The following is a 15,482-nucleotide window of genomic DNA, read 5'->3' as shown; positions in this document are numbered from 1 at the left end:
CTCAAATAAAACATTATCACGTATTGCTTCCCTGTAAAATTGATTGTATTATTGTCAAAAAATAAAATATTGTAAAACTGAAAAAAGATAAAAAAGAAAAATCTCAATGCTACAGATCAAAAAGAGGAAAGGAATGAGTGTTAGCAGGCAAGTGCTTAATGATGGGGTCTGGAGATAACTGAAACTGGAGTAGGCCTACATTTTAAGGATTTACTGAGAACTGTAGAAGCTAAAATGTGTAATACCTTTTCCTCATCCATGGCCAGGTCCACGGACAATACTCCTATGACAAAAAACAGATTAACAAGTGAAAAGTACAACAGATTTTTCAATCAAAATATTACATGACATGGGAGCCTTTAGAAATGAAGACCCAAAGAACCAAGGAAAACTCTATTTTTATGCTTAAATTCAATGAAGAATGGACCATAGTGTAGAAATGTGATTGGACAAAAAGGGTATGATCTAGTGGTAACAAACTGGGAGGGACTTAGCAAGACGTATTTGTTTAGATTCTTCTTAACCTCCTTGTGTAGCATTTCTTCTTTCCTGGGTATGGGGCAGGACCCCTCTGGAATGTGGGTCTTATGGCCTACTGCTGTGGTTTGAACATGTCCCCCAAAGTTCATGTGTGAAGAATTTAATCCCCAATGCAACAGTATTGAGAAGTAGGACCTTTAACAGGAGATTAGGTCATGAGGGCTCTGCCCTCATGTATGGATGAATGCTGTTAACGTGGGACTGGGTTGGTTATCAAGGAAACAGGCTCCTGATAAATGGATGAGTTTGGCCCTCTTCCTCTCTCTCTCCCTGCCCCACCCCTCTGTCTGTCTCTCTCTCATGTGCTCTCCTGCCCTTCCATCTGTAGCCATGGGATAATGTAGCAAGAAGGCCCTTGCTAGATGCAGGCCCCTCAATCTTAGATTTCTCAGCTTCCAGACTATAAGGTATAAATCTTTGTTCTTTATAAATCTCCCAGTCTCGGGTATCCTGTTATAGCAGCACAAAATGAATGAAGATACCTACTTTCAAGGGAGGTAAGTCAGAGAGTGACCTCTCTAAATTTTATGGCTTGCTTTAGGGACTAGGAGTTCTACTTTCTATGACCTGCCTTGTGGAAGAGGAATTCTAGTTTCTATGACCTGCACTGGGGGAGAAAGGAGGGCAGAATAAGGTGAGACAGAACTTCCTGCTTCTCAGGCCCTTGCTTCTGAGCACCATAATTTGGGGTATTGTGTTCTGAGCCCCACCAGAACCCATATCCCTGACACATACAGGCCTGTACACTTCTCCTTAAAACCATACATTGATACCAAAATATTTTAGAGTCTAGGAGCAGCTTTCATGTAAGTTATTGCCTGCTCTGTAATATAATGTCCTAGTAGGTTTTGGAATTGAATCACAGTTAGAGGTAATGTTAGAATTTAGAGAAAATTGTTAGGGTTAGGGGTTGGAACCATAAAGTTAAGAGCAGAGGTAGAATTACATATAGGGACAGTTTTAAAGATAAAGTTAGGGACAGAAATAATGTTATAGATAAAGTATGAGGACATGAATACAATTAACATTGAATTGAAACTTAAAGATAGGGTTAGCTTGAGTGAACAAAATGTGCTCACTGTTCCCTTCTCTCTGCTAAAGATAGTGCCTCTATCAGCATTTTTTCCGGAGTAACTATAATTAGAAGAGGTTTCCCAGCAATCCAAATTGGACATGCAGTTTTATCAAGAAATTAGCATTTTTTTGTTAAGTCACTGAGTCTTTGTGATTTTTTTTTTAATGCAGCTTAGCCTAAGCTATGCAGATGAATTCAAAATCTAAGAATCTTAGTAAGATGCTGGATTGAGAACACATTTAGTAAGAGGATAAACCACAGAAAAAAATGTATTTCCATTCACCTCTGTGTCATTTGATTTTGGCTGAAGTGGCAGCCAACCAGGTTGTTTTGTGTTATGTAGGTGGTGAATGAAGCGGCTGGCAAATAATAAGAAATACATATTTGATCTCTGCACCCAGTTCCTGACACAGAGCTCCTAAGTCCCTTGGGATTTCCTGGGTGAGAGGAGTGTCTTTTGTTCTAATGAGGCAACTCTTGGTGGGCTCCTTGATTGCTTCAGGATGGGGGCTGTTAATGACCAAGCCATGATTAGAAGCTTGGGACTTTTGGCCCAACACCTATTCTTCAGGAAGTGGAGTAAAATTGGGAATTGAGTTAATAATCGATCATGCCCACATGAAGAGGCCACCATAAAAATCACTAAACTATGGAGTTTAGAGACCTTCTGGGTTGGCGAACTCATCCATTTGTTGGGAGTGCAGTGCACTCTAACTCCGTGGAGACAGAAGCCCCTACACTCGGGACCATTCTCGACCCTGTCCTCTGTTCCTCTTCATCTGGCTATTCATTGGTATCCTTTCTTTTTAATAAACTGGTAAATGTAAGGAAAGTGTTTCCCTGAGTTCAGTGAGCCAGTATAGCAAATTATCAAACCTAAGGAGAGAGTTGTGGGAACCTCTAATTTGTGACCAAGTCGGACAGAAGAGTGGGTATCCTGGGCACTCAATATTTGCAACTGGCATCTGGAGTGAGGAGCAGTCTTGTGGGACTGAGCTCTTAACCCATGGGGTCTGTGCTAACTCTGAACACTGTCAGCACTGGAGTAAATTGTAGGACACCCAATTGGTGTCTGCAGAGAAGTGGATAATTTCTTGGTGTGGAAACCCCATACATTTGGTGTCAGAAGTGGAGTGTTCTAGAAACAAGTTATAGTTGTGGTGAACCTTTTCTACTCAATTAATACACTTTTGTGGATGTTGAGATTCCCTGCCAAAGATCTTGCCTTCAGGAAAGAGGTGTTTATTCCCAGGTGCTCAGATGTTGTGAGCTGATAGCTCTCAGCTATAAGTCCTCTTTGGGAGTTGCCTTTGTTGAAGAAAGAGGCCTGGCATAAGATCACATATTTCTTTTGGGGACAGTGGAGGTGTAGAGGCCTGGCCCTCTGATAGGGTTTGGCTGTGTCCCCACCCAAAATCTCATCTTAAATTGTAATCTTAATAATCCCCATAATCCCCATGTGTCAAGGGAGAGACCAGGTGGAGTTAATTGGATCATGGAGGCAGTTTCCCCCATGCTGTTCTTATGATAGTGTGTGAATTCTCATGAGAGCTGATGGTTTTATAAGTGTTTGGTAGCTCCTACTGCTTTCATTCTTCTTTCTGCTGCCCTGTGAAGAGGTGTCTTCTGCCATGAATGTAAGTTTCCTGAGGCTTTCCCAGCCATGTGGAACTGTGAAGCAATTAAACCTCTTTTCTTTATAGATTACCCAGTCTTGGGTATTTCTTTATAGCAATATGAGAATTGGCTAATAAACACTCTCACCTCAACTTGTAATAATTCTGAAGGTTATCCTAGATTCAAAGCTCTCCATGGGGCTCTGCTAACTGTGATATCGTTTTTTGGTGTTCATTCCTCTTAATTGTCTTGCCTCTGGTATTGTAATCTTTAAGTACATGCATAATTAGTCAGGAAGAGTGGTACTTTCTGGTGTGTTTGTCTCTGTGAACCTCTTTCACAAGAATCAACTTAAGTTTCAAAGAAAAATAACATGGAGTGCTATGTTTTCCCCTCTAAAGGTGAAGGGGAAATAAGTTCTTATTGTAACTCTATCACAGCCCAACTTCTACCTCTGTCCAATCCTAATTTCTTTCCTTCTCCCATGCATAGAGGGCTCAAGATCACTTCCCAATAAACATCCTGCACACTTTTCTTCATCTGAGAATTTATATCCCAGGGGACCCAATCTATGTCTTAGAACTATTTATGTTTTGAGAATGCTATAGGTCACATAATATTTGAGAACCACTCTGATGCCACCTATTCCTGTTGATATACAAAAATATCTCTTTCTAATATAATCAGTTATCTAGATCGGGGTCCTCAAACCCCTGGCTGAGGATGGATACTGGTCTGTGGCCTGTTAGGAACTGGGCCACACAGCAGGAGGTGAGTGGTGGGCCAGTGATCATTACTGCCTGAGCTCCTACACCTGCCAGATCAGCAGCATTAGATTCTCATAGGAGTGCAAACTCTATTGTGAACTACGTATGTGTGAGATCTATGTTGCACATTCCTTATGAGAATCTCACTGATGCCTGATGATCTGAGGTGGAACAGTTTTATCCCAAAACCATCTCCCACCCTCACTTCACCATCTGTGGAAACATTGTCCTCCAAGAAACTGGTCCCTAATGCCAAAAAGGTTGGGGACTGCTGATCCAGGTGACGGATGGGTTTACATATATCTAGGGGAGAATACACAAGGAAAAATGGGCCTCAACCTTGGAAATTGCATTGGCCTAAGTGGGAGCTGGGAAACCACATGGATAAAAGAAACCTATTGCTACTTGATGGCAAGAAGCATTTTTCTTTCTCTCCTCAGACCATGAAGACCTTCTAGCGCTACAGACTGAGGCACTTCAGTGTTCTTCTGCCCTCCTCCCTTCCACTGGTAGTAGTGACTCCTAGACTGGGCCATCAAGAAATTTCAGCCTCTCTCCATTGCCTCAGTGATGGGCTCGAGTAGCCCCTAGCTTTAGCAGAATAAGATATTTCTAGCCATGGGCAGCAGTAAACCTATTGTTTCAAGTGGCATTTCAACTTTTATGTCTTGACCTACTCATAGGAACCGACCTACTCAGAGTTGCAGAGAAATGAGGTATTACTGCTTTTTTTTTCCTCAGGGAACTGATGTCATGCCAGTATTTTCTACACTCACCCAGCATCAGAAAAGCATATATGTTGAAAGAAAAGGTCAACGTATTCTGTCATCCCTGGTTCCAAGTATGGAAGAAGAGAGTTGTTTTAGTATCATGTCTCTGATGATTTTGGAGGTATCCAAAGCCAGTTGATATAAGAGATAAATTAAGGTGATCATGCCACATCTCATGACTGAAGAGCTGGGAGTTGTAAGACCTAGTTTGGCAACTGGAACAGATAACACAATTCCTTCAAATTTTTTTCTTTTCTTTTTTTGAGAGTGTCTCGCTCTGTCTCCCAGGCTGCAGTGCAGTGGCATGATCATGGCTCACTGTAGCATCTATCTCCTGGGCTCAAGCAATCTTGCCTCAGCCTCCCAAGTAGCTGGGACTACAGGCATGCACCACAGTGCCTGGCTAATTATTTTTTTATTTTTACTGGTGATGAGGCCTTGCTGTGTTGCCCAGACTGGTCTCAAACTCCTGAACTCAAGTGATTCTCCTACTTCAGCCTCCCAAAGTGCTGGGATTACAGGCATGAGCCACCAGCCCTGGTACTTGCAAATATTAATACTCAATGAATACATGTTGAATGTAGAGAGGCTGCTAAGTGTTGGAGACAAACCATCTACAGGACAAACATGGTCCTTTCTGTCCTTGAGGAGCTTAGATTCCAGTGGGAATAAGGCAGTACTGACACCTATAACAAGGAGAGCATGTGAACCACCCCCGTCCTTGCTCAAGTAAGGAAGGCACAACAATTTGGGAGTGTGGTTATTTTGCTCATGAGGAATTGGTGATGCTGTTGTTGATATTGTTTTTCTCAGTCACACCTCTTGTTTTTCCTCTGATGCCATAGTCTTTGAGTACATGTATCATTACTAAAAAGAAAGTGATCTTTTCTGGTTGCATTTGTCTTTGTCAACTTATTTTACAGGATTCAATTTCATCTTCTATGAAAATGAAGTCAAGTGTCAAGTGGTATATGTTTCCCTCAAAAGATTCTGGGGAAAAAAGACATGTGACATATTAGCCAACATTTAATAAATTTAATAAATTAATAGGAAGTCTCATAAAACCTGTAGTGGATAACATACAGGAATTAGGAATAAGACAACACTTTGCAACCATTCACAAAAAATACCATTTGACAAAGGAGAAGAATTACAGAAAATAATATAAGGCAGTCTGTTGCACGTGTCTTACACAGATATACATATATAATAATACATCAAAATGATTTGTTTGATGGTAAATTCATCACCTTTACAATTATCACATGGACTTCTTTAAAACATTTATAAAAGTTTGTAGATTTAACATTGAAGGGTAAGATTTATATCCAAATGAGTATATTTGTTTCATACCAAACTGCACAGAACTTACGAATAGCACACAACTTGAGGATAATTACCAGGTTGGGTACTATTAAATACTACTACTTGATGACACAAGAATCATGAACAAATGTGCTGTAAGCTATTATCATTCAACTTATTGCTAGTACTTTCGGAAATCTGTGATTTATATTTTGTTTCTTTGTAAAACATGTGCTATGAGCTTGCCCTGATAGTTCAGAAATCAGATGTTTCCAGTTTTTTCTAACACTCACACTACTTCAGATCTGAATGCATGGTCTTTTTAAGGATTGCTGGAGGATTTTCTTCAGTCCTTCTTCTATCAGCTATTCTGCCCTACATTAATACAAATCGATGGATTCATGCAACATACATGGCATACATGCAGGACACCATCTGTATGTGCAGAACTCATGCTAAATGCATGCTGTATTTCTTCAGCCATTTTCATTTCGGTAAGAATTAAATCATCTCATTCTGCTTCATATAATTATTTTAACATGCACTTCAACAGACCTAACAGGCAAGGCAGGTAGACTTGACTTTCATGTTATATTTGGGCATGCTCAAGCAATTGACTGATGTTTGGCAGTGTTGCAAATCAAATAGAGACTGTATGAGTTTCCTCAAATACAGCAGCTCTTCCACTGCCCTTGTGGCAGACTATTGGATTTATCTATGCTGTGTGTTGAGAACACAGACCAAGGGTTTTAGAAATTCAGATTTTTCATTAACCAATTTTAAGATACTGAGAGGCACATTCTCAGGTGTGTAAGTAACTCTCAAGCGTAAGAACTAGCATCATGAATTCTTCCAAAATTTATCCACAGTTGTGTGAAATGGACACGTATGGAAATACTGTTACTAGAAACACTTGTATACTCTGCACACAGCATAGACCGAATGGCCTGACTTTAGCAATGCTTGAAAACTTTTCATGGTTTAGAAACTATTAAAATGCTACTGAATTCTTAGAGAGCAGCAGGCCCACGAATGAAATGATGGCCAACACTTATTGTAACACAACACTATATTTTAACAAAGATTTAAACTTCTGGTAAATAATTGCAGTGCAATGAAGAGCTTGCCACTTTCACAAATTAGCTGCAGCCTTTTCCTGCACTAGAGAGTTTGGAAGGATCTGAAAATGAGATAAATTTTGTTTAAAATCCAAATGGAAACTCCGTGTTTCTGTAATCCCGAGTTCGGTAAAAGTGTCTTTTTAATTACTTTTTTTTTTCACATTCTAAGGGCCCAATTCTGTAGTCCTTAATCAAGTAAAACTTCCAAAGTTTCTACCATCTATACTTCCAAAACAAGTTTTACTCAAAAATGGACTGCTAAATTAAGTCCTATAGATAGAGGTACCATAATTAAGAAAATATTTTAATAAGGCTCAAAATACTAATTTCACTTTGTGTGAAGCACACAAATTTCCAGGATGCTGAGATCAAAACCCAATTGATGTTGAATCCTGGGTTGGGAAATAACTCTGGGATCTCATTTCCCAGTTTAATCATAGAATTAGGAATTTACTAAGGACCAGAATGAAAACACTAATTTCAGTTTGCTTGTTGTAATAATCAGAATTTGAACACTGTCCTTAAGAAGTGAAAAGCTATTTGGTGTATTACATCTCATTATCCTTCCACTTCTGTAGTCCCGGTTAACCAGCTGCTATGTTAAAATACCACTATGTTTAGGGACAGACATTGCAGTAAATACCAACACAACATTCTGACAATGTCAAATTTTTGCCCCTATATGAACAACAAGACTAGGTTCTGCCTCTGACTCACTGACAGATGTATCAGAAGGCAGAACCTATCTTACTGTGTTTATATGTGTAGATGAGCAGAGCAAGAATTTAAAGTGTATATTTACTGTTAACCCAGAACAAATGTCCACTGAATTTGTTAATTTAGGTGTGGTTGAAATATAACCACTGTCATGTGCCTCATTCTGGTCACCTGCAAATGCCACCTGAGATGAACATGAACGTTGCCATATGCACAAAAGAAAGAGAGAAAGGAAGGAAGAAAGGAAAAAAGGAAGGAAAGAAGGGAGGGAGAGCAAAAATAAACATTTTATTCATCAAACAATCAAAATAAGTTAGTCTCCACCTATTATAAACAGTAAATATAGAACCCTAAATCTCACTAATGTAGGCATGATTGTAAAGTACAAGGTTGCAAAGCTATATGTAAAAACACTTTTTTTCAGACAGCAATATTTACATTAGTTAAGACCAACAGAAAAATTAAAGAAGAAAATTTTCCTACATATGTAGCTTGTACCGTAGGAAAAGACTGTGCTGTTCTTTCTCACACACTGCTAATCCTTTCGCTAACCACACTGGAGGGATTTACTGGTAACTCTAAATTCTCAACTTGCATCTCTATACCGGGCTCATTGTCACTGGCTTTCTCGATCACCGGTTCATTGGTATGCCGATAAATGTTAACATTAAGCTCCCTCCCAGACAAAGCAGTGGCGGCAACTCTTGGAATCTGCCTGACAGGAGGCTTTTTCTCTACCTTATAATTGCAGCGCAAATAGTTGGAGAATGCCCTTCGGTAAATTTTGTTGAACAGAGTATACACCAGAGGATTGATTCCTGAACAAACATAGCCAATCCAAACAAACACATTCAGAAGCTTTTCCATGAGCTTTTGGTTACAGGACTTCTCACAAAGAACAGACAGAATATTGGTAATGAAAAATGGGCACCACATGATCAGAAACACAAAGAAAACAATCCCAAGGACTTTCGAAGCTTTTCTTTCATTGTTGATAGCCTGCATGGTGCCCCTAGGACGTCTCTCCTTCTTCTTTCTTCGGCGTGCGTTCTGGTCTTGGTTAGGGTTTGCAGAGTTCTCTTCCTCGGCCGTATTCCTCCTGCAGCACTTCAGGAAATCCAGACTTAGTCCAGGCGGTTCCTCGGTGTGGCCGTGCAGTAACATCAAAGCTTGTCGGCGCAGAACGTAGATGGTCAGGCAATACGTAATCACCATAATCGTCAGCGGTATGAAGAAAGCTACGAAGGACCCAATAAGAACGAAATTTGGGTCGTTGAGCACGCACGTCGTGTTGTTCACGAACACCTTTTCTTCGTCCCTCAGTCCAATCACAGGGATAGGAACTGATACACCTAAAGGAAGAAAAAGGAAGGGCGTTGTTATAGCATATTGAAGGACTGAACAGATGTATTCAACGGCATACATTAATTTGCATTTTACGGAAGGAAATTCAGACCTGATATTTGTTGAAAGCTATTCACGGCATAATCGATAGTCACATGAAACACTAGCAGTATGGCATCAGAAAATGATGGCGTTTTTCATGTTAGGAATGCCTTCTCCCTAAATTCTGTAGAAGGCATGGAATTACCCTCATTGATATTAACTATATTAGAGACACGGTTGTGTCAAAGGGTGGATTGTGTCAGATTTGTTGGATTTCCAGTTCCAAGAATCGTCCTGGCTCAGAGAAGGCACTCGATAAATATTTGTTGAATCAATGAATAAATTCACATCTGTACTTGATGACATTAATAAAGCCAATCATTCTTTCTTTAGCATATCATTTTCCAAATTCAATAAAAATGAGACAAATACCACCTGTAATAGTAATAATAGCCTATTAGTGATGGCTGGGCTGAGTCTAACTACTATGCAGAAATAGTCAATAAGCAGAGACTGAAAAGATTCTCTTTTTAGCAAGGGTTTTTGTTTGTTTGTTTTATTTTGAGTCTCTGGGCATGAGCAATGTTTCAAAGTCAAGAGAGGGTAAAATGTAGAGTTGGGAGAGATGCAGTCCTCCAGTTTCTGTGTGGAATTTTGAGCATTTTTGTTTTAAGAATACTGAGAGGTAGTACTCTAGGGAAGCACTTCCTTCAATAAATAGGCCCATAGTTAGGAAATATCAATGAGGAGGTGGGAGCAGAAGGTGATCTTGTGCCTGAGCATAAGTAAGATATCTGGAAGCTTTCAGAAATAACCACAGTAGGTCTTCAAGAGGTCCTGCATCAATACATAGAGATAAATAGATAACAGATAGAGATTGCTGTCCTGTCTTGTGTCCACAGGAAGTCGAAGCCTGGGAAGTTCAGATTGTATTTGTGGGATTCCATCAGAGATTATTAGGAATCCTGGGCTGGTAGGTGTCTACATCATGAACTGTGAGAGGAGACAGAAATGCATTCTCAGAGATCCTTGCTGACCTTAGAGAACACACAAGCAACTGTGACAAACCTGAAACAGAAAGTCCTTACTAGTTGCTTTAACATGCCTAGTCAGGTATAGAGTGTCTGGCTGGATGATCAAGAGGGAAAAAAAACAATGAGTCAATGCTTCTTTGCTAGAGCTTGCTGAGAATGTTGACGGATGTTTAATCTCTGGGAAGATAGAAAGAAGAGAGTGTTTTGAAAGTGATCTTTAAGTCTTCTTCCTCAGACATGGAATTTCTAAAATGACTGGCCTTTTCCTAGAGTAGGAAGCCAAGTAACAGGGTGAGGAAGCCACAACAGATATGACAAGACTTCCCTGGGTATTGGTCCATGCCTACCTATAGCTCTGAACCTAGGCACACCATTCAAGAAAGTAGGAAAGACTGAAAATGAGGAGGCACTGCAAACAGTAAGTCTCCTCAAGTAGTGCATGGCCAGATCCTAAAGAAGAGACCTTTGCACCTAGATGGGGTGGAATGACAATTATTAGAAGGAGAAAAGAGAAAGTGATTTTTCACCAAGTTTGATGAAATGCCTGGGAAATTTCAACAGGAATTTGGGAATATAGAGTACAGCAGAACCACACAGAATATATTTCTTAAGAGTTAAAAAAAAAAAAAAAAAGCAGTTAAGAAAGCTGCCAGACTGTGTTGTTTAAATCTTTATGTGAAAAATCATAAACGTAAGGTAATCTCTAGACAGCACAGATCAAACATGCCCTAAAGACATCAGTGTTGGCTTAACCTTAATAACATATTTTAGTGACGGATTAGTCTGCAGAAAGTTAATATAAGATTTTTAAAAGAAGAAAGAGTTTCTTTAAAAAAATTTACAAGAGAAAATGTTAGAGGGGGATCTTATATATTAAGAGATACTTAAAAGATCTATCAAGTAATTATAATATGTGGATCTTCTTGGGATCTTGATGAAAACAAAAACATGTTAAAAATTTTCATGACACAATTAAAAATCTGAACAATGACTGGCCTTTGGATGATATTAAATAATTATTGTTCATTAATTTTTAGGTGAGGTATTGATATTGTGGTTATATAAAAAGACAGCTCTTTCATTTTTTGATATACATACTAAAACACTTACAGATGAAGTATTATGATGTTTGGAGTTATTTCAAAATAATACGGGAGGGAGAAGTGGATGAAAGTATGGATGAAACAAGACAGTCCACAGGCTGATAAATCTTGGAGCTGGATGATGAGTTCATGGGCTTTATTTTATAATTCTACTTTTGTAATCTTTGAAAGTCAACTATGAAACAGAAAGTTTAATAATTTTTTTCAATTTAAAAAAAAGAGAAAAGAAGACATAGAGGTCCTTTCTGAAACACAGTAACATCACTGTTAAGCCTCAGATTTAAAAAAGTCTCCAAAACGGATTGGCCACTGCTAATCTTGGAAGTGATTCCTTCCAGAGCAAAAAAAAATTTGGATCCCTAAATAGAAACATTCAACCACCTGTTTGATATAACTGTAGGGAAGAAGGCCATTTTCTGACAATGTGTTGATAGGAAACTCTGTTATACCTTTCCAGGTTCCTTACAGCAAAAGCAATAAAGGATGCAGGAGTGGTGTTTCCCTCTTCAATCTCCTACCTTGCCAACCACCCAGCACCTTAGATACTACAGCGTGGGGCTAGAGACTCAATCTGGGGAATTTGCTTTCACCCTGGAGGCATCATGACTGAGGCATGTACCTTCAATTTCCCACAGGAAATGCTGCATATATTCTAAGTATTCATAGACACACTTGGACGTTTCTGGGGAAGGCCTCACACACAGGCCATAAGATTGGTGGAAGTTTGTATCACTTAGAGACCAACTCCAGAGTAATGTTAGCTCGCTTCTGTTAAATGATTTATTCACTTGTCTAAGGGACTCTTGAGCCTAAAGTAGGCCTTGTCAAGGGACAGCAAGAGAGGGTAGCAAAGTCACTGTAGATAAGCTGAAGCTGTTATTGGGTAGATGAGGCCAATTTTATCCCTGGCATCTATTTGTATTATTTTTTGTGCATTGAGGAAAGGGTGATTCTAATAGCTGCCATTTATTGAGTGTATCCTATGTGCCAGGCACTGAACCATGTATATTACTGACATTACAGATGTAGAATGTATTATCTCAATTTGGTTAAAAACTTTATAAGACAGGTATTATTTGGCAAAGTAGCTTAACCAGTTTACCAAATCTGCACTGTCATTAATTTTCTTTTGTTTTTAGAAACCATGAATGCAATCAACAAAACAAGAAGAAATTCAAGTTATTTCAAACATACGAGGAAATTATAAAAAGCAACAACAAAAGCAGCATTAATAACAATATATGTTGTACACTGTCTTATTCAATACTTTAAAAAAAAAATAAAAGGTAAGTGTCAGCAGTTCTCAAAGTGTGGTTCAAGGACCCTAGGGGGGTGTCTGAGACTGTTAGAAAGCTTGCTAGGTTTTCCTTTCCTAACTGTCTGTAAAACTGCATTTTCTTCATAAATTTCAACCAAAACAACATATCACAACTGTTTGAATGTGGATACATATATGAGAATCTAGCTTTCTTTCTGTCAAACAAAATATTAAAAGAGATTTTCAAAACTGTGGGCCGGGTGCAGTGGCTCACGCCTGTAATCACAGTACTTTGGAAGGCCGAGGTGGGCAGGTCACCTGAAGTCAGGAGTTCAAGACCAGCCTGGCCAACATGGTGCAACCCAGTCTCTACTAAAAATACAAAAATTAGCCAGGGATGATGGCACATGCTTGTAATCCCAGGTACTCGGGAGGCTGAGGAAGGAGAATCGCTCGAACCCAGGAGGCAGAGGTTGCAGTGAGCCGAGATCCCACCACTGCACTCCAGCCTGGGTGACAGAACAAAATTCCATCTAAAATAAATAAATAAATACAATAAATTTTCAAAACTGTAAAACAATGCCTGTTTTCTCTCTGATTTGTTTTGGAGATTATAGTTTTCAAAAATATGTTTTTATGTTAACCTTAGATGGGTTTATTATTATTATTGAAAATAAAATTATTCCTAAATATTTTAAATATTTCTCAGTTTTAATTTCTAATACCATAAATATCAATAAATATAAGCCACATAAGCAAAAACTCTTTTGGAGTCCTCGATTATTTTGAAGAGTATAAAGGGGTCCTGACACCAAAGAGCTTGAGAACTGCTGTTCTATGTTAATGCATTAAGTTATTTAAGTGCTAGAGAGTTAAGTTCAGCAAATGTGTTAAGTTTGTCTTAGCATTTTTATTTCAACCAATAGTAATTCATGCGATATTATCATGTCTGGTAAATATAAATAACAGCAATACTGGCAACAAAACACTTTAAATTCATCATTCATTTTTATAAAAATTCTGAAAGGCACATGTTATTTGATGAAGTTAACTTCAGAAAAATTAAGTAAGTTTAGCAAATATCATGAGGCAATCTTCAATATTTTTGAAATTCCTGATTTGGCCAAAGAGGAAAAGTAGATATGAACTACCATTGAAAATATCAGGTGTCACTAACAATAATTCCAATAATAATAACTACCTTTTACTGAGGGCTTATTTGTCATGCACTAAGCCACATATTTCACAATTGTTATATACTTTTATATATATTTTATTCAATCCAGACAAAAAAAATAAAAGAAATTATTAGGTGGAATCACTTAACCTTTCTGAGATTAACTTCAATAACTCTGTATCATCTTCCTTAGAATTTTAGAACCAACAAAGATAAGTTATAATTCATGTTGTGCTGCAAACCTTAGGTACTTCTTCAACTAATAAACTGTCAAATATATTTCACATGCATTATCTAATTCAGTTGTTGCAAATCTCTGAAAAGTGGTTATTATTTATTAAGGTTACTTAAACTCTGAGAGGAAGAGTGCCTTCAGTAAACATGTAAGAGTCTTACTTAGCATTTTAGAATATTAAATTCATTAACATTGTTAAGTTAAAGCTTTACTGAAAATATCATATGTTACTTCTACCACTATTTTATTCAAAATATAACGTTACCACTATTATAACTACTACTGCTATTATAACTACTACTGCTGTTACAACTACTACTACTATCATTCATTAAGTGTTTATTATGAGTGCTTACTGACTCTGATACTTTGTCTGCATTACATACTTTACATGCATTATCTCATTTCAGCCTCTTAAAAGCCCATTAGTTGATGAAGTTATTTTACTGCAAAAGAGGTAAGTTCAGAGGATGTATAAAAATGTTTACATTATTTCTTAAAACCTTGAATTCAAGCAACACAGATCAGTTCTCTCCAAACCATAAGGTCATATGCCAATGATTCTAAGAGGCACATTTCTTTCAGATTTTAACATCTTTGAAATTGTGATGCTTCATACAACCCATAGTGTCTTACAATCATTGTTGGCCAGAAACTAGTCATTAGATAGTTGTCATTGTCAGTACATGTGTGAAACTGGTCTGAATAACTTCTTTTGACATCTTCTGGAAAGATCAAAACTACCAGCAGCAAAATTTGCAAAATGAGTGTCAGCTACATGACAACAATTCAGTGTAAGTGAAAAGTTATGTCATTAGGAACAAAGGGAAGGAGTGTTCTGAAGAAGACATCCGCAACAGTTTCAAATGCCACAGAGAGGTCTAGAATTTGAAACATTTTCTCTATCTTTGAAAATGAAGAGGTCATTGGTGATTATAGAGAGAACAATTATAGTGAAGACAGGAAACAGACTGCCAAGAGATGAATAATAAATAGTGATACAAAAGAGATTAGAGAATATGTTTCCTAGAACAGCTCGATAAACATCAAAATGAAAACATAGGGAAATTATTGTTAACCTGCAGGGTTATCTGTTTCCATGGGTTATTTTGCATGGAGAGGAAATTTTTTTTCAAGGATACCTAGAAAACCATACTATTTCAGGCTGACAGGAGTTCTTGAAGTCTGGTGATGCTGCAGTCATTGTCATTCATATGGCTCCTGGCAAACCCATGTGTGTTGACAGTATCTCAGACTATCCTCCTCTGAGTCATTTTGCTCTTTATGATATGAGATAGACATCATATCTTGATCATGTGTCATCAAAGCAAGGGACAAGAAGGCTGTTGGAGCTGGCAAGGTCACCAAGTTTGACCA

General features: G+C 38.2%; 1 protein-coding gene across 3 annotated transcripts in view; it reads right to left on the bottom strand.

Moving 5' to 3' along the window:
- Positions 1–5,782: 5,782 nt before the first annotated feature.
- Positions 5,783–15,482, bottom strand: part of HTR2C (5-hydroxytryptamine receptor 2C) — a 325,553-nt gene continuing 315,853 nt past the window's right edge. For all 3 annotated transcript variants that reach the window (XM_008971127.4, XM_024927387.3, XM_063601821.1), the window contains exon 6: positions 5,783–9,264. In XM_008971127.4, coding sequence (XP_008969375.2) covers positions 8,438–9,264 — 827 coding nt within the window. In that variant the 3' untranslated portion in view covers positions 5,783–8,437. The remainder of the gene's footprint in view (positions 9,265–15,482) is intronic.

This window comes from Pan paniscus, chromosome X (genome assembly GCF_029289425.2).
Source record: "Pan paniscus chromosome X, NHGRI_mPanPan1-v2.0_pri, whole genome shotgun sequence".
NCBI lineage: Eukaryota > Metazoa > Chordata > Mammalia > Primates > Hominidae > Pan > Pan paniscus.
This window is presented reverse-complemented; position numbering and strand designations above follow the sequence as displayed.